Here is a 20,178-nt window from a genome sequence, read left to right on the forward strand (position 1 = left end):
TAAAATCAGAAATACAAAGCGAACAGGATGAGATTAAAAATTTTGAAGCAACTTGAGTTTATAGCATTGTATTCAACAATAAGAAGTCTTTGATTATTTAACAAAGATCCGGAGACATTTACTATATCATCTTATTACTCAAAGTTACTCAAAGTGTTGTTCTCAGACTAGCATTCTCCCCATCCACTTAGAGCCTAAAATACAGAGCATTAGTCTCTCTCCTGACTTACTAATTTAGAATCTGCAGTTTAACAAGATCTCTAGGAGATTCTTATGCATTTAAAGTTTAGTGAGTACCTATCTAATGTGTGCTCTATGCAATTTTTAAAACTATGGGTTAAGGGCTGGGAAGGTGGCTCAGTGGTAGAGTCCTTGCCCTGGGTTTGATTCCTCAGCACCACATAAGCAGAAAAAACAAAGCCGGAAGTGGTGCTGTGGCTCAAGTGGTAGAGTGCTAGCCTTGAGCTGAAGAGCTGAGGGACAGTGCCCAGGCCCAGAGTTCAGGCCCAAGACCAGACCCCCCAAAAAAACAAAAACAACTATGGGTTAATACTTGTAAGTATTGAATACCATTAAGAATACAAACTTAAGCTTGAATTATCCTCTTCTTGTTTAAGGGGATTTTCTCCATTTCAGTAGTCACTTTTTTTTTTTTTGCATAATCCAGCATAGTTTTATACCCTTGATATTTTTTGTGTGGTACCAGGGTTGATTTGGGGGAGGGGTTATTGTACCAGTACTTCAACCCAGGGCCTTATTCCACTTGAGCCATACCCCATCTTTTCAGATAAGTTCTCTCCTACTTTTTCTTGGGTCAACATCTGGCTGTGTATCATCTCTACCTCCTTAGTAGGTGAGATTACAAAGATACACTCCCAATTCTGGGCTACTGTTGATTCTTCCTTGGCAGTTCCTTCTAACCTTTTCTTTCCAGCCCATTGTCAAAATTCTACTTTTTATCTCAATTCCTTTCAATCAGACTCTTATCCCATTTTACCTGTTTCCCTGCCTCCACGATGGATTTTGTATGCTACGTCAGAATTTTCTATCAGCAAAGCTTTGATTGTTTTTGATTTTTCTATCCTACTGTCTATAATGTGGCACATTATCATCCACAAATAGGTCCTATATCTCCAATTAGACCATAGAGTGCCTGAAACCTAGAAAACTGTATGTACTTTTGTTTTGAATCTCTATGATATTTTATGATATTTATTAGTACTAATGATAGTATGGTGATGATGAATTTAAACCTCCTTTCTTCATCTCTTTCTCCCTTCCTTCGTTTGTTCCCTTACCGTCTCGCCTCTCCTTTAATAGTTCTTTCATTCAGATTCATGAGTTTACTAAAGTGATACTTATTGAAACCTTTTGTATACAAACCTCAAGGTGTGTACAGTTCAATGGGAATATAGACACAAATCATTACAACTGGACTTTCTTCTCCTCAGAAGTAACTGCCACATGCAACACTGACCTGAACATGTGGTAAACAGTGTAACAAAGTCAACTAATTGCAAGGAAATGGAATGTTTTTTCCTAGCGCACATCTCATGTGCATTCAAGAGACTATGGTCAAGACAGCTCATGAGTAGTTCAGTTAACGATGCATACTTCCATATAGTGTAAGATACTGTAGTCTTGTTGCTTTTGTTGGTTTATGGAGTCTCAATTGCTTGAAATAGGCTGTGAAGAATTCTAATATGAAAAACTAATATTACATGAAAGTACTTTAAATGTACTGAAAATCTATGTGGCACAAAAGTCTAAGAGATTTTACTCAGTCTAAAAAATGTTCATTAATTTGAGATCTACTATGGGCTTGATAAGAAGTACAAAGATGAAATATAGGATCACTTGAATTACATCCATTTGCAAATGTTTTCTACGTTTTTATTTGCTTTGTCAGTAACATAGGGATTTGGAATCATTTAGCTGTAAATATGGAGTTATTTCAAGTTGCCATACAGTGTTTCATTTACTAAATTTCAGATTAGCAATAAGCTATTTTAATTGCCTTTCAAAACCTGCATTATTTTTTGAAGAGAAGTAACTAGAGAGGAATTGCCATTTGTATTTAATTGTAAAACATTTTCATTTTGTCCATACCTCGTAGTAATAGTCTTTCTTTTGAGGGAACAATTTTCTGATACTCAATCAAAATTTCATTTAGAATTAAGAAGTAGAAGATTTTTAAACTTGACACCATCAATAACACATAAAAATGTTCTGCTGGCTATAGATTCTCTTAAAATTTATTACTATACCTCAGAGGTATATTTGATGGGCTGCACCTAAAACCAATTAATTCTTAGTTTTATGAGGCATTTTAATGCAAAATGCATTGGCGAAAACAGAATTCGAGATAAATTTTCTTTTCATATAGTAATTTTATTTTAAAATTTCAAGGCATTTTTAATGCTAGGCTAAAATTTTATTTGTTCCTTTCACCTCCTATAGACAAACACAAAAAAATCCAAATACTTTATTCACGTTTACATTTTACCACACTTTATAGACTATTAAACATAGAACATCCTTGTGGGGATAAGTTCACGACCAATTGATTTGTCGGACATTATACCATCCTTTAGCTGACAAGCTTGCAAAAATAAAAACTAAGCTGAACTGAGAGGATGCTTTTTTACTGACACATAAAAGGTGTCTTTCTGCCTTGTATCCTTTGGATATGGGCATGTCAGTTTCATAGAGCACCTCTCACCTGGAGCTTTTATATTTCTTTTTCTCTCAGTACAGCTGAATGTGGTAGCACATTGTTTAATCTTTCCTCAGTAAAGGGACATGGAGTTTCATTTTTGTTTTGCCCTTTTGCAATCCTACAGGAACTTCAGGATGGCATTGGACAGCGGCAAACTGTTGTCAGAACACTGAATGCAACTGGGGAGGAAATAATTCAACAGTCCTCAAAATCAGATGCCAATATTCTACAGGAAAAATTGGGAAGCCTGAATCTGCGGTGGCAGGAGGTCTGCAAACAGCTGGCAGAAAGAAAAAAGAGGTAGGGTGACACATAAAACAGGAATGCTGAAATTTGTAGCAAAGCTACTTAAACTGTCCTTTAGAAAAAGATTGCATGAAAGGAGATTATAAACTGGGTGAAAGGCAATACCTTTAAAGAGGCTATCAAGTTAATCAATAGCAATAAAGATTTTTCTTCCATTTTCTTTTCTCAGATCCTAAAATATATACTTGTTGCTACTTAGTGCTTTTCTGTTCTTTTCAACTTTTGACTTTGTTTAAAAAATTACACAGGCCTGCTTAACTGTAAATGTTTTCAGCTTATACCAACTTTCAAACAATTAAGTTCAATTATAACTTTTTAAAGATAAATGACTGTTTTGTAGGAAAGCCAGCTCTTTGGTAAGATTTTTAATAGCTATAAATATGATTTTGATACTAAAAACATGATAGTAAGATTTGCTATTATTTCCACTACATCTGTTAGTACATTCTTGAAGAGGTATGTAGGCCAAAAGTATTCAAATTCAGAGAGGAAAATAAAAGAAAAAATGGTCATTGTTGAATTCAGTCATCATTTAACTTTCTCTTATATTCCACTGAAAGCACTGACAGGCAAATGCATGCAATGGAACTTGGAAAGCATAGATATTTTAGAAGTGGGATCTGGTATAGTGCTTCTAATTATTGACACTAATGTTTCTTATTTTGTAAAGGAGGATTTGGCTTTTATTTATTAAATGAGAGTATTATTATGAACATGGAAAACTCATTTCTGTTGCCAAGCCCTTACATTCTATTGTATACACAAGACAGAAACACCTTATTCATTAACATCTTTGGTTATCATGTATTAGAATGAAGGCTTTGTAAATATGTCCATTGTCTTTTACCCATGTCTTTTTGTTCATGTGACATCACTCAGAAAGTAGATAAAAATCCTACCTTTGTACAAAACATACATACAAGTTAATTTCCATCCATATGCGTGCTCAAACATGCACAAACATACACACACAAGTCTTGTGGACATTTAAGAATAATAATATTAAATATGTTTTATTTTAAATCTTGGTTTATACAATATATTTGATTATATAAAGATAAAATGGAGACCCAATTTTGGAAGTTTGTTTTCAAAGAAGAAACAACTTCTATTAATCCCAAAAGTTTACCATTATTTAAATAACTGATACATTTATATTATAAACAGGTTTAAAACTCTACAATGTGATTTAAGAACTAAGCTCCATATATTCTAAAATAAGATGAAAAGAAACAAAAGAAGATTAAATAAATGGGTTAAAATACTATAAATACATATCTTGAATGCAAAAATACCTTAACATGTATGAGGTATTGTTTCTCATTGTAAATATTTTCCAATATAGTATATAAATACATAATATTTTCTTATGAATCTAATGAATTTTAAAAATCTTGTTTTAAGTTACTGGCTTCTAAATGTAATTGATAATTTATAAATAAATTGAGTGCATTATATCTGTTTCAATTTTATATCTGCTTCAATTTTATAAGAAAGGAGTAGATGCTGACTGTGCTGTGAAATATGATCCAAATTGTAGGTTAATTACAGCAAGGGATTTGGCTATAACTGGTTAGAAAATTTTCTCCTGTTTCAATATTTTGACCTATATTAAATATTGCACTTTTGTGCTTTAAAAAGTCAAGATCAGCTTCTTTGAGTTTTTTAACTCAGCTTTTAAAGTTGTCTACTTCATGCTACAGTTAAAAAATAAATGTTAGCATATTCTAAATTTCATTGCAATCAGTTCTGTGACAAACATCCTCATGATTTTCATATTATTTAGGTTCTGTTAAATATAACAAATAAAATATATAAGAAAGATTCTATAAGTTCATTTGCAGCTATTTCTAACTCTGCAATAGCAAATCATGTACAAATAAATAAATTAATATCTCCTAATGGATATGTTAACATAACAATTGTGAGAAGGCTATAATCATGAAATCATTGTTAATCAATGGCATGCTTTTAGAGAAACACAAGTGAAAGTTACAAGCCAATAGAAATTATTTATTGCACAGGTGAAAAATAAGATACCCATTTGAGTTAATCATATTCTTCATTTGTAATAGTCTTTAAATATAGCTGTTCACATTCCTTAAGCCAGGACACACATGAAAGAAAGTGTATAATTTAGGCAAAAAAAATAAAAAATAAAACAGCCTAAAAAACTATTTGGGGCCTTAGAGCTATATAATTTTAAATCTTTGAAAATGTAACATATCAAAAATATGAAAAGAAATTCCTCGGAAATATTCAAATAGGAGTGGACATCCATTAACATTAGTCTATGTTAGAAGCAAATGAAGTATAAAATACAGTCAATTAACTGTGTAATTTAAGAGAGAAAATTTACTTTTGCTTCAATTATTAGCAGAAGAACTGCATGACGTCCATAGGGTTAAGCATGATACTAATGAGTTTAATGATATCTTAGCCACCACAATGATCTTCACAAACAAGGAGATGCAAATGAAAACCTATTCGTTATAAAGAGAAGTCACAAGTTTAAGTAAAGAAAGCCTATGTACAATAGTTTTGAAGCACAGGTCCATAAATGGAATTTAAGAATTGTCAGGATCAAAAAAATTGTCAGAATCTTGAATAGGGAAAAATTACTTCTTTGTTTTCCAAAATATTATTTCCTTCTATTTTGAGGTGAGGGGGAAAAATCACAGTAATATAGCAGAACCTATGAAATTATTTTCATATCTCATTAGAGTTGTATATATCTCAAACACTGACCATGCTTAGTTTTATTTTTATATCTTGTTTTTAGTTTACTTGTACAAATTTATGTTCCTAGTGTGATAATTTGGTAAACATGTACATGATTGTTAAATTAGGGTAGCTAGCATTTCCAGTTACACGAACATTTTTCTAAATTTTTTATCAACATATACTACTCATGGGGTACAGTGACATTTCAATGGTGTATATATGCATATGCATACATATGCACTGGTGATATCAGAATTATTAATATTTCTGACTCTTAATTATCTTTGGCCCGTTCACATTTTTATCTTCCATTTATTCATGCAAGATGTAATAGGATATTGTGAGCTATGATATTCCTATTGTTCTGCAGATTAGACTAGAAATAGTTCCTTCTATTTAATTGTAAACACTTCAAAAATGCAGTGCTTCTTATATTTGCCTGAAAATGATTTTATTTAATGTGGTGATAAACAAATATATATTATATCAAAATGTATTTTGTAATAGTTTTGTGCTCGTGTTTCAATATAATTGATTTCCTTTCTAGTCTTAGATATTTTCTATTATTTATTTAATATGTTATTGTTAGGAGTCCTTTATTGATCAGTTATCTATTCACAAAGGATCTTATTCTACTTTGCTATAGCTTTTACTTTGATATACAGTTACAATTTGGGGCACTATTGTTCTTCTGGAGTACTTCAAGGGAAGACATTTTAGTCAAGATAATGCAGGGATCCATGCTTCAGGCAATAGATTACTGACAGCATAATAAACAATATTTTTTTCTTTTTTCATACATTTTTATTGTTATTATAAAGGTGATGTATACAGAAATTATAGTTAAATAAGTCAAATAAAGAGCATATTTCTTTTTGTACACTGTCACTCCTTCCCTCATTTCCTCACAGTTTTTCCATCCCAACCCCTTCCTCCCACAAGTTGTATAGTTCATTTTCAACATAGTGTTAGTGAGAATCACTGCTGCATTTATTCACCCATTGTTCCTCCATTTCTGTGATCCCCCTTTCCCTCCCCAAAAGATTATAAAAATATAAAAAGAGACAAAAGACAAAAGTAAAAATGACAAAGGAGAAATTAAACACCAAATAAAATAACAAAATACCTCTTCTTTCCATTTCTTAGAGTTCATTTCTATAAACATCATTCCATATGATCATGTGTACATAGCTATTGAACATTTGTGATTCTCTCCTAAAAAATTATATTAAGTAAAGTAAGCCAGACCCAAAGAAATATAAGTTGCATGGTTTCCTTCATTTGTGGCAACTAGAATGTGCCTACAAGTCTATAAATAAACACACTAGTTGGCAAAAAGAGAAAATAAATTAAACTTAGACATGACAGGACTCTAAATGTTCACACAGTGAAAACAAAGAAGACTATTAGGAGAGGATCACAAATATTATTTTATATAATCAGATGTACATAGGTATTGCACCTTTGTGCTCCTCTCCTAAAACGTCTACTTTGACCTCTCTGTGAATGCTAGAGATTTGTATAAGTTATCATGTGGCAGTGTACTTTTGTTTTAACCATCAAGTGGGTTTACTTCTAAGTATATAGGCACATTCTAGCTACCTTAAATGAGGAAAAACATGCAACCTGTGTTTCTCTGGGTCTGGCTTACTTGACTTAATATAATTTTTTCCAAGTCTTTCCATTTCCTTACAGATAGTACAATATCATTTTTTCTGATGGATGAGTAGAATTCCATTATGTATATATACCACATTTGCTTGATCCATTCATCCACTGAGGGTTATCTGGGTTGATTCAATATTTTGGCTATGGTAAATAATGCTGCACTGAACATGGCTGTGCTGGTAGCTTTAGTGTGGCCTTGTTTGTGTTCAATTGGATAAATGCCCAGGAGTGGAATTTCTGGGTCATAAGAATGCTCTATGTTAAATCTTTTGAGGAACCTCCATACTGTTTTCTAGAATGGTTGAGAAAGTTTACATTCCAACCAAGAGACACATGAAGAAATGTTCAACATCTCGGGCTATATAGGAAATGTAAATCAGAACAACGCTGAGATTCCACCTCGTCCCAGTTAGAATGGCCATTACCAAGAAAACTAACAGTAAGAAATGCTGGTGTGGATGTGGCCAAAAAAGAACTCTATTATGCTGAAGAGTATTTTAGTTGGGATATCAATTAATTCAAGATTGAATGAAAGAAGTTTATGGGAAATGAAATACCTATACTGTAGAGTTTCTGTATCATAACCTTAGCAAAAAAAAACTATCTCAAGAAATTATATTTCCTCGATTTAGACAAATGCAATTTCTTCTTTTATTTTTTAAATGTTTTTATTGTAAAAATACTGTGCAGGGGGGTTAGAGTTTGCAATTTCTTTTAAAAATTGGACCATTATTGTACTAACCTATATTGAAGAATATTTTAACTAATATGCCACTTTTTTCAAAATATTTCTTGCATTTTTCTTTTTCATTTTTCTTTTTTACTGAATTTTATCAAAAGTATTGTATAGGAAAAGAGCATAATTAATACCCATAGATACCTTGATCTTTCTTCTAAATTCTTAGAATGAACATTTGATAACAGTTCATCATGTATGCTTTTTTTGTCTCCTTCTTGTTCTCTACACATCTCCATCTAAATATTTTATGAGATGTAATATGATGTACATATATGTACACACATTTTTTAACATTTGTAAGTAAATTATAAACATCACTATACTTCATTTCTTACTACTTAATCATGCATCACCTTGTAATACATAATTTACATGTCTATGCTATATATAGCCATATGTATTTTCTTACTCAAGAAAATGGAAAATAGAATGATTTTTTTTTCAGTATTCAGCCAGTATTCACATTTCTCCAGTAGGTTAAAACATCTTCCATATTTTGGGTTATTATTAGTAGCAATATTTCAAGTAAGTTATACATAACATTTCATTACTTATTTCTTTAGTCTTTTAGTCTAAATCATCTTCCTCATCTCTTTTCTTCTTTGTAGTGAATTGATATAAGAAAAATTCCAGGATAATATCTTCAAAAATACTTTACCTTCTATTTCTATTTTTCCTTCATTGTATCATTTACCTTGTTCTCTATAACCTGACTTTCTTCTCAACTGAAGTATGGTTCTACACATGTCTTGAAGAGATGCATATATTCATATATATATATATATGCTATGTACCTCATCATATATCATATCCAGAGATGCATAACATGAGACAGTCCCAGTCTAAATGCTGCTAAGCTATATCACTTGGTTAGTGTGGTGAACATCAGATCTTGCATTCTAAAGTCACGTGTTTTCTTTGAGATTAGAAAGTGATTTACTGGTATTTGTATCCATTTCAAATCCTTCCCAACTCACTTTATTATACTCAGACTTCCAAAATGATGGTTTCCCAATTCTGATATGATCCTGTATTTGCCAACTGATATTCTTCTGATTTTAAAAAACAGCTTTATGTTTTTCTCTCTATATTAAATTCAGTATGGACTCCCAAGCTCTTATTTATTCAATGTCCTAATAAATCAGAGGTTATTGCTCTTGGTTAATAGAAGCTATTTCAGGCTTCCTGCTCAGTTGTTTCAGGCTCATCTTGGAATTTCTCTGCCACACGACTGGTTTTGTCTAAGTGAAGTCATATATCAAAACTAAGAAATAAGCAGTAGTTTCTTCTCAAACGAATATTGGCACCATTTGACAAGCAGTCCCAGTAGAAATCATGTCTTCATATCATTACAAGGATGTTTGACAAATCTCTTACAGAGTACTTAGACTTTTAAAGTAAATTTGGGACTATTTAAAAGTCATCATTGTATAATAATGTTTTATCAGAAGTTGTTATTTATATAACTTCTTCTGAATGTCTGAAGCAAAGTTTACCTGTATATGTTCTATGCTACTTTGCCAAGTAAATTCACAATAAGATAAGAGGAGGCACTCCTAAGTGTACTTAAGGAAAGAAATTGTTGTTTAAATGCCTTAGTTCATTGTTTGCATGCAAATGGATGTTGCTAATTAGAAATAAGCTGGATCTAATACATTAAAATAAGCCTAGTAGGACCTCTACTTGAAAAATGTCTATTAGCAATTCATAATACTCTGTGCATTCTTTGTAAAACAACTGTTTTCTCTTAAGTATACCTTAACTTAATTTGGACTTTCCTAACCAAACAGCTTTCAGTTTTCAGCATCAAATAGCTTATTTCAGTGATATATTCCCTAAAAATTAAAAGATAAACATTTTAATATTATTCAAAAGCTCTTCACTGTGTACCCTTTTTAAAAAAAATGTACTGAACATATCTGTATAAAACACTATTTAAAAGCCTGCTCACACATTCACATTTTACTCTCTGGGTCTTTGCAACCCCAATTCTAGTCCACTTGTTTATTATCACTACTTTTGACCTTGACTCTGTCTTCAACAGCTCAGAGATAACAAACTGAGTGTCTGCAAACTTAGTCCAGCCTGAATGCATGCAATGAATTTTAGTAAACTCTATTTCTAAAGATATCAACATCTAAAATTTAGAACATTTATATTTTTTCAAAATATTAATTCTGTCTTTGAACATGTCTGGATACTTACTCCTACACTTTCTTTGTACCATCAGCTGCAGCTGAGTAACAGATGTTTCATATTTGCTTCTCAAAAGTGTGGTCTCTGGTCCAAAGCACAGATGTCACCTGAGAGTTGCTAAGAAATGCAGAAGCTAATCAATCACAGTCAGCATTTTAATAAGATTTCTAGGTGATCCATGTGTACATTAAAGTTTGAGAATCACTGCTTTGGATATGCAAACGTTGTCTTCACTTTGCTACACTGGCTCCCTTTGCTCATTTATATGAACTGTTTTTTCATAAGCATCTATCTAACTTTATAATACCTAGGTCTTCTGCATAATGATGATGAAGATCATGATGATGATAGTGATAGTGATGTACATTGTATGACAGCACACATAATCCTTACAACATCTTTATAAGATTGGTGCTATTTGGCTTTTAATTTTACAGATGGGTGGTAAGGACATAAACTGTTAAAACCACTTGCCCAAGTACTTATATTCTAGATTCAGTTTTGCATTGCTTATACAAGTTCTTACATATAATATTCTCTCTAATATATATCCTAGTTTCTACCTACCAATATTCTAGTTATTTAAGGTACTTGTGATTAGTAACAAGCGAATTGGACATGGGCCTGCCTTTCCAACTATATTTTTCATCATTTCTACTATTTCAGCTTATGTCTGAAGCATAAAATGCCCTGAAGTATTCTTTCCTTCAGGTTTTGCAAAAGCCATTCATTTTTGTTGAATTTCCTTTCCCCTTATTATCCTTTTTCTTAATTCTGCACATCCCTTGAGATACAAAGTGCTCTGTTAATATGGCCTTCTTGTCTCAAGCAGAAGCAGTTTTTCTCCTTTTTGCCCCTTTTTGTAATACTCATTTTATATTTATCATATATTAGACCTATTTATGTATTTATCCCCAGAAACACTGAAAAGTTCATGAGGACAAGGTACTCTCCTTATCTCTATAACCCACAGCACTTAGCAGAAAGTTTGCTACATAGTAAATAGCAAGTAAGTATTTTCTTAATTCAAATGGTAAGAAATTCTATTCCTATTTTATTAAACTGAATGTTTTTTTACAAATGACATCATTATTATATAGCTTAAAAATACAACTACAGAGCTAGAATAAATTTTTAATTTTTTTATGATCAGTCCCATTAATCCTTTTTTTAAAAAATTCTAGACTTTGGATTTGTTCTTTTTAATAAAAATGAAAGGAGCTTGGTTAATAATAAACATTTTAAAGATTGTTCTGTAATTAATATACGCAAGAGAGAAGTGACGTTGATTTTCACTGCTACTGATAGAAAAATAATTTTTAAATGTTTTTTAAAATTTCCTTTTTCAGAAAAAGTTTTACAGGATGGCCTAGGCTCATTTCAAATAAACTCTGTAACCTAAGCTGGCCTCTAACTCATGATCCTCCTAATTTAGTCTCCCTAAAACGTTCTTTCATTCATAATTTGTACACTTTTTTACTTCAGTCCTCACTGTATCTGAGCTAATATTCCTGGTGAATTAAGTAGCAATGATTCCTGAAACTGGATATTTTATCCTCGTTCAACCTAAATCTACAAGATGTTTTAGATGCAAACCTTACCACTAAAAAGCTATTTTTAGATAGATCAGAGAGGATCAAACAGACATTATTATCCACAGGTGTCTATGAAAAAGCTGGTCTCTTCCCATCTGTTCTCTGGTGACTCTTAAAAAGCTTTCAAGGACATTCATAATTCTTCCTCAAAAGACTTTGAAAAATTAGCTTCATAGTTAATCTTTTTATGTCATATTTTGTTCTTTTCATCTTGGCAAATTTTAGCACAACTGACCAACTGGAGCCAAAAGTTTTGTTGCATTATGTGCTATGACAATATCAGTTTCTCGAGATACAGTGACTGCACACTATCTATAACCTACCATGGACTTATTTGTGACTGGAGCAGTAACAGTGAGGGAAGGTTTTTTAGTAGGATGATCTGTGGGGCTGATCTTAAAGAATGAGAGTTGTCAAATGAAGAATAAATTGTCATGCAAGGGAGCAAAAAATAGTTGTGTGAGTTGTGTGAGCAAAATCATTGAAATAGGAAAAAATGGCTACATTGAAAGACTGCATGCAGTTCAATATAAAGCAGCTCTCTTAAAACAACTTCAATTTAATTTTATCATTGAATTATCCCTAGTTGTCATTATTTATATTAAAAAAACTAGCAATTCCTACTTCAAATTTAATGGATAGATTCTAATATAGATGTTTATAAAAGGTTTTAAAGTAGTTTTTACGATATCTTCTACTTGGTTCTCACCATATGTGAATATATTTGCCGAGTCAATAGTGTGTGGTTCCCAAATTGTTCATAGTAGCTACTTATTTTTTTCTATTTTTCTCATTTAACTTTATAAAGCTATTAAACTAAGAATGCCTAGAGAAAGAGAATTCTAGTTTCTATAAAAAATAATTCAAATACTTTGAAAGGCTTGATAAAAGTGATTAGCAAAAGAAATTTGAGTTAGATATTGGTGAGACAACTTTTTAAAGACTGGAGATGAAAGCCAGGGATAGTTGCACAAATCTGTAATCCCAACTACTCAAGAGTCAGAAACAAGAAGGTCTTAAGCTCAAGGCCAGGCAGTGAGAAATTAGTAAGACCCTGTCTCAAAAAGGGGACTGTAAACACAGTTCAAGCGTTAGAGTACAAAATTTGAAGAAAAAAAAGATTGAAAATGAAAAGATTTTTTCCTACAAGATTTTGGAAAGATTTTACTTTCAGGTTCTTTCCAGCATTTCTAAATGTAATGCTATTTTAAAGATATCAAAAGTAGTCACAGGCAATGAAACATAGGTTTTTATGTAAGCAAAGATCCACAAAGCATTAGGACAAGTCTTAGACTGCATATTAAGTGAAAGGTGAATGTTCATCATATGTTCTAAGACAATGTTTGGATATGTGTAAATGCTTGCATATAACCATATTTATCAAAAAGAAAACATGAATCAATCATCCCTGTCAGGTTTGGCAAGATGCCGTTGATAAAAATGACTGACATGTGATATGGTGATAAATGAGTAGTCAAGATGGATTGAGTCATAGAAGATTTTTATAACCAAAGAACATTTTTTTCTGGGATAAGATAAAAGCGCATTTGGAAGGTAAACCCTTACTGATTCCTCTGATCGTTGGGTTCTGATGAAAGTATGACTGACAGCAGGATACCTCAAGTTAAGTAAATTTTTAGTATTTAACATTAGGAGCAAAAACTGAGCACGCTAGAACTTGTAAACATATGGCAGATTCAAGAAATACTTGATAGGTAAAAGTCATTTGGCGACTGAATAGATGAGATGATTAGGAGACAAGAGGACTTTCTAAAATGTCACCTTCCCCTGATTTTGTTTTTGTTTTTGTTTGTTCATGGAATTGGCTAAATACAGTCTGGCAGCTAAGAAAACAAATACAAAGGAGAGTAGCAATATAGAAAAATGAAAAGAAATCAGATATAATACGCTGGTCAACTTAGGATATAATAAAATCAATCTGTGGAATGATCTAAACAAGGTGGTTACAAAATAAGTATTTATTTGTTTAACTATGAACATCGGGAAGGGAAAAGACAAGTAAAGAAGACACATGTGATTGCCATTCATTTTCTCATTGGAGAGCTAGCAGGAATTCCCAGACAACTAACTTTATCTCAATGAAATCTCTTTCTCATATCAATGACTTGCTAACCAGTAAACTAAAGAGTTCAAGGGGAACATATTTACCATTAAACACTATAATCAAGAAAGGGTTTAGTTATTAAAAAGAGTTTAGATAACCATTGTGGCAGATGAACAATAGCAGTGAGTAATGATGTGAAATAATACATGTGATCTTTATATGACAATAGATTACCATGATATATAAGCATAAATCAAAGGGACTGACAAACAAAATATGAGGATTAGATCAAGAAAATCAATCACAATGTTCAAAATTTTCATCTTACAATATTACAGATCAGAAATATGACATTTATGTTTGAGGCACTCTAATGAATAAAGTGCAGATACACTGTTCATACCATACAATGATAACCTGAGAACATAAAATTGTAAATAAAACATGCCCCAGTGGGACCTCTTGTTTGAAGTCTCAAAAGTGATCTCTTACTTTTTCTACTCTTACTAATATATCTGACCAAATTAATATTGTTATATCCAAGATTAAATATTAATTACATTACAAATATTTATCTCCACATATGTTCTGTCACACTTGTCATGGGTAACAACTGAGAATAACAAAGACTATATCTGGTTAATATAAACATAAATTGATATTGTGAGAAAGATACAAACCTTTTCCCATTCTTACACCAAAGTATAGAAGTGATTCCTATCCTTCCTCACTGTCTACTGTAAATAGTATTACTCTGTGCTTGTTTGCTCATCCATAAGTTTGAAAGTGATAAGAAGTAGCACTGGATGACACTGAGTTTTGTGTGATTATTGTGTACATGTGATTACTCTATAAATGTTTTCTCCCTTAATCTTCATAATAACTCACAGATCTTTCATGTACATCTTTTCAACCAACTCTATGAGGTAGTAAACAAAGCAAAGCTGTAATTTTAGATTCATTTTATAAAATATCACATTATATCTCAAAAATCACGATATTTGACCAAGACTGACCAAAGTTATAAAAAAAGCAAAAGTCAGTGATGCGAACGTGATCATACTTACCTATGTAAACAAAGTTGCTAATACAAATGACAAGTACAAGATAAATGATCAAGTGAGTATTCCACAATACCTTGGCTGATTAAAGAGATTAAATTTGGGCTCTTTTTAGACTTATTTTTTTCAATATCTGAGGAGATATGAGTATGTATTTTTAATTTAATTTACTTTTCAAGGTAATGTACATAGGGATTACAGTTACATAATTAAGGTAGTGAGTACATTTCTTATTAAACTTCTTGGCTCCTCCCTCATTTTTCTCCCACTCTTCCTCCCCACCACAAGTTGTACAGTTTATTTCCAAGTTGTGTGTGTTGCTGTTGCATTGGTTAGTCCTTTGTCCTTAGTGGTGTGGAATTTTAGAGAGTAAAGAAAAAAGTGAGCTGCATGCCTGTGGCTCACACCTGTAATCCAGCCCAAGCAGAAAAGTCTATGACACTCTTATCTCCAATAAACTAGTCAGAAAAAAAACAGAAGTGGTGCTGTGGTTATAGTAGTGGGTGCTGTGGTAGAGCACTAGCCTTGAGCACAAAGAAGCTTAGGGACAGTACCTAAGCCCTGAGCCCTGAGTTCAAGTCCCAGGACTGGCAAAAAAAAATAAAAGAAAAAATGGAAAAGACTGAGTAAGATTAAAAGAGGTAGATAGAGAGGAAACGTTTACTTGAACAATAAAGAGATTATGAGAACCTTGAATGTTGGTTTAATTAATTGATACTTTCAAAGGTTTAAGGAATTTGAAGCCACTAATGCTTATGATGGAAGGGAGGAGGAGGAGAAATGGGATTTTTCATTGTTTTTTGACTTGTCAATGGATGACCTTTACTGTTCAAAAAATTAGAATGAAACCCTAGGAATGTGACTCAAGTAGTAAAGTACTTGCTTACAAGCACAAGCCTCTGAATTCAAAACCCAGTCACACCCAAAAAACTAAAAACCCTGAGATTCAAAAATAGAATTATTTACAAAGATTTCTATTGCTAGACTGTTTGTGTTTATTAAGAATACACATGAGACCCAAAGCAACTATATGAACTAATATAAAGATTTTTTAAATGATTAGTTTCCATGACAAAAGTACATGTTTCTTCTACTGATTTATTTGGTGTTTCCTTACCAATTAACCTTTCCTCTAGACAGTAAAATAAAGAGTAATTGAGATGAGGTTAGCCAATTAAACAAACCTGCCAACTAAGTGATGGGTAATAATACACTTCTATGTTCCTGCTTGAGTTCGTTACCTTTGAAAGTAAATAGCCTGGCTCTTTTATTTTTACCATTTTTTGATTGGATAATTTATTTGAATTGTCTAAGCCTCATTTTACACACTAAAAGTCAAGGATAATAATACATATTTAGTAGGATTGCTATAAGATTATGAGATTAAAAATCATGTAAGTAAACTGGATGGTCTTATACTACCAGTTGAATAAGGACTTAGAAATCTGTCTCTTGGACCCAGGCCTCTGAGACAGTGAAAGAAGTAGCTTACTAAATCTCCCCTACAAAACAATAAAATGGAGCAGGGTAAACAAAACATTTTATGACTCTGGAACTCAACCAAAGACCCACACCAAATTGAAAGATGATTATTGGAATTAAATATTCACTAAGAACAGTCCCAATGTGTGATCGATTTGCCAACAGTTGCTCCCAACTCTCAACTATAGGTTGTAAACAGTCATATTAGAGTGGAGTAAGCCATAAAAAAGCCAAATCTAGCAGATTCACCACCACAGGAGATGAGTTTTATTTGAAGTAAATGTGGAAAGTCACATGTACAAAAGCCTTTTCAGTAACCTTGGTAACATATGAGAAGACAACCTAGCAACTCTGCTGGCCTAAAGTTTCAGTCTTGATTAGGGCAAGAAACAGACTGGTCGACTGGCTGGCATTTTAACCTAATGAGGATATCGTGAAATGAAGAAGCCACAAAAGGCCAGGATACAAGCACTCATTTTATCTGCTCTAAAAAGACTTAAAAGTATCTAAACTTTTAATACATTTCCAAACACATATATAGATCTTTTGGCAGAAGTGGAAAGCCTTATTTGCTTGAATTCTTTGAACATGACAGCTGACCATTCTTGCTTGATAACAACTAAGACATGTTTAACCATGAGAAGATAGACAGAAGTTGTTTGATACTTGACAAAAGTGGTAAGACAATTCAACCAGAAGTGTGGGGGATTATCTTTTATACCAAATGGCGCTGGAACAAGTAAATACACACATATTAAAGATTTACATTTACCCCATTAAATATCTCAAAATGAATCATAAACATGAAGGAATTAAATAATATTTCTAAAAAAAGAGAGAAAATTGTATCATCATGGTTAGAGTTCTTAGAAATGATACCAAAAGCACAACATATAACAGAAAAAGTATACAAATTAGACTTTAAAAATAAAGACTTTTGTGGTTCAAGGAAAGAAGTAAATGCAATCAAGCTACACACTGGAAAATACTGTTTCTCTCTCTCTCTCTCTCTCTCTCTCTCTCTCTCTCTCTCTCTCTCTCTCTCTCTCTCTATCTCTCACACACATACATACTCACACATATATACATATACACATACAACTTTTATCCAGAATATAGTTTTTCAACTCAATGTTAAGAAAGAACATGCAATTAAAAAGTAGCAATGAAGATATACAAATGACTAATAAGTTTGTATAAAAACTAAATCATTATTAATAAAACCAAAATGAAAACCCTAATGAAATCTGTAAGTGAAATTTTCTCACATGACACATCACATCAGTGGAATGAAGAAAGACACAAATAAATACAGAAAAGGCATTTGGTAAAATTCACTATCTTTTCATGATAGAATATTCTACACAAATTAGGTATGATGGACCCTATGTCAACACACAAAAGGCCATATATGACAAAACCATAGCCAATATCAGACTAAATAGAGAAAATTTGAAAGATTTCTCTCAAAGAAATGCTTTGTGGATACACACACAGCATTAGATGTTCTAACCAGAGCAACCAGAGAAGAGAAAGAAAGAAAGAGCATTTAAAGGGAAATGAAGAAGTCACATTTTCATTGTCTATATATAACATGAACCCCTACATAGAAAACCCCAATGCCTCTACCAAAAAATACTAGAACTAATAAACAAATCTAGCAAAATTTCGGGATACAATTTACCAACCAATAAAAAACAGTGACATGCTATATACCAATAGCCATCTGAAAAGGAAATCACAAAAGCAATCCAATTTATAAAAACTACAAAAAATAGCTAGCAATAAATCAGCCAAAGAGGAAACACCTTTCCAGTGAAAACTATAAAATGTAGATGAAAGAAATTGAAGAAAACATGCAAAAAGGAAAGACATGCTGTGTTCATATATTTACAAAAGCTATTGAATTATAAGTGTATAATTTTCTGATATATAGATTTTAACTCAATGAGTTTATAATGAAAAAAGGGAAAAGTGAAGTGGAAGGAAGGTGTGATAGTATAGTGTGACTGACAAATCTGGACTTTGTAGGATAGGTAATGGAATAAATATGTATACACACACACACACACACACACACACATATATCTTATATATATGTATACATATATATCCAAAGTAAATGAAACTCTAATCCTAACTCCCTTGGTCTTGGCCGAATTATTCACAGGAGTCTAGATAAGGAGTTAACATAAATATTCATTGAAAGATGAATAGTTGAATAAAGTATAGCAAAATCATACAGTGTAATATTATTTATCCTTAATACAATGTCAATGCTGATGTATGTAAACCTTGAGGGTATATGTTAAATGAAAGACATGGGTCACAGAAAGATAAGTACTATGTGATCCTATTGTATCTGGTATTGAACTAGTCAAACTCATAAAAGTGAGTGAAGCATGGTAGTTGTCTGTGGATAGCCCAGTAGGTACTGGGAACTATAAAGTTATAGTTATGCATGATGTAGAAGTTGTAGATATACTGAATAATATAGTGACTATGTTTTGATCTTGTAGGTTTAAGAGGATGGAGCTTAATTGGTTTGATTTGAAAAAAAATCAAGAGAGGATAAAAGAATCTTTTTTAGTTGATGGATAAGTTTATTACCCTGGTTACAGTTATGGGTTGATTGGATATGCCTCTAGTCAACCCATCATATTGTATACATTTATTAGATAGTTTTTCATTTAATAATAAAAACTCAACATAGCAGTTAAAAGCAACAAAAAATAAAAGTTTAAAAAGTGAATATATTTCCTCATTACATTTGTCTCTTAAGATAGTGGTTTTGCTTTTCTCTCTCTGATGTGTGCAGGACACAAATGCAAGTATACAATATTTGGTATATTTTCCTTTACTTGGATTTTTGTTATATTTTGCCTTTTGAGACAGAGTGAAGAAATGATGTGGTATTTTCGTAGAAACTATCAATTCTCTCTGTAGAGTGGAAGCACAACCCCTTCTTATATTCAGCAGGGAAGCAATGATGGTCTGCTCCCTTGGAGAGAGAGAAGCTCCCTTCAATCATCATATACCTACAGAGGAATTTTCAATGTTAGGTCAATCCATTGTCTGCCCTACTGATCTAGGTACTAGGAAACTTACTTCAATTAACAGTGCTTTACCTTCCTCATATGTGTCTAAATCTTTTTTTTTTAATCCTTGGAGAATAAAGTTTTTTATCCTAATATTTTAAGTATGCAGTTAACCAAGTGAATAATCTATCTTACGTATAAAAAATCAATCTCTAGGGGCTGGGAAGGTAGCTCAGTGGTAGAGTGCTTGCCTTGCATGCATGAGGCCCTGGGTTCGATTCCCCAGTATCACATAGGCAAAAAGAAAAAAAGCCGGAAGTGGTGCTGTGGCTCAAGTGGTAGAGCGCTAGCCTTGAGCAGAAGAGCTAAGGGACAGCACCCAGGCCCAAATGTTCAGGCCCCACGACTGGACCCCCCCCCAAAAAATCAATCTTTAGAAATCATTAGGAAGATTTCCATAGTTCCTCTGTATATTTGACCCAGTATTTAATAAATTTGATAATTGCTGTAGACAGTAGAATAAAATACATGTAAGATAAAATCTTAATTCTCATAGATAATTCAGGATAAGCTATCATGTAAACA

The 20,178-nt window shown here is 32.3% G+C and overlaps 1 protein-coding gene across 9 annotated transcripts in view; it reads left to right on the forward strand.

Moving 5' to 3' along the window:
* Nucleotides 1-20,178, forward strand: part of Dmd (dystrophin) — a 2,040,854-nt gene that overhangs the window by 1,225,542 nt on the left and 795,134 nt on the right. For all 9 annotated transcript variants that reach the window (XM_070040660.1, XM_070040663.1, XM_070040664.1 and 6 more), the window contains one exon: nucleotides 2,844-3,019. In XM_070040660.1, coding sequence (XP_069896761.1) covers nucleotides 2,844-3,019 — 176 coding nt within the window. The remainder of the gene's footprint in view (nucleotides 1-2,843; nucleotides 3,020-20,178) is intronic.

The sequence above is a fragment of the Dipodomys merriami genome, unplaced genomic scaffold (genome assembly GCF_024711535.1).
Source record: "Dipodomys merriami isolate MVZ:Mamm:240054 unplaced genomic scaffold, mDipMer1.0.p SCAF_3, whole genome shotgun sequence".
In the NCBI taxonomy this organism is placed as follows: Eukaryota; Metazoa; Chordata; class Mammalia; order Rodentia; family Heteromyidae; genus Dipodomys; species Dipodomys merriami.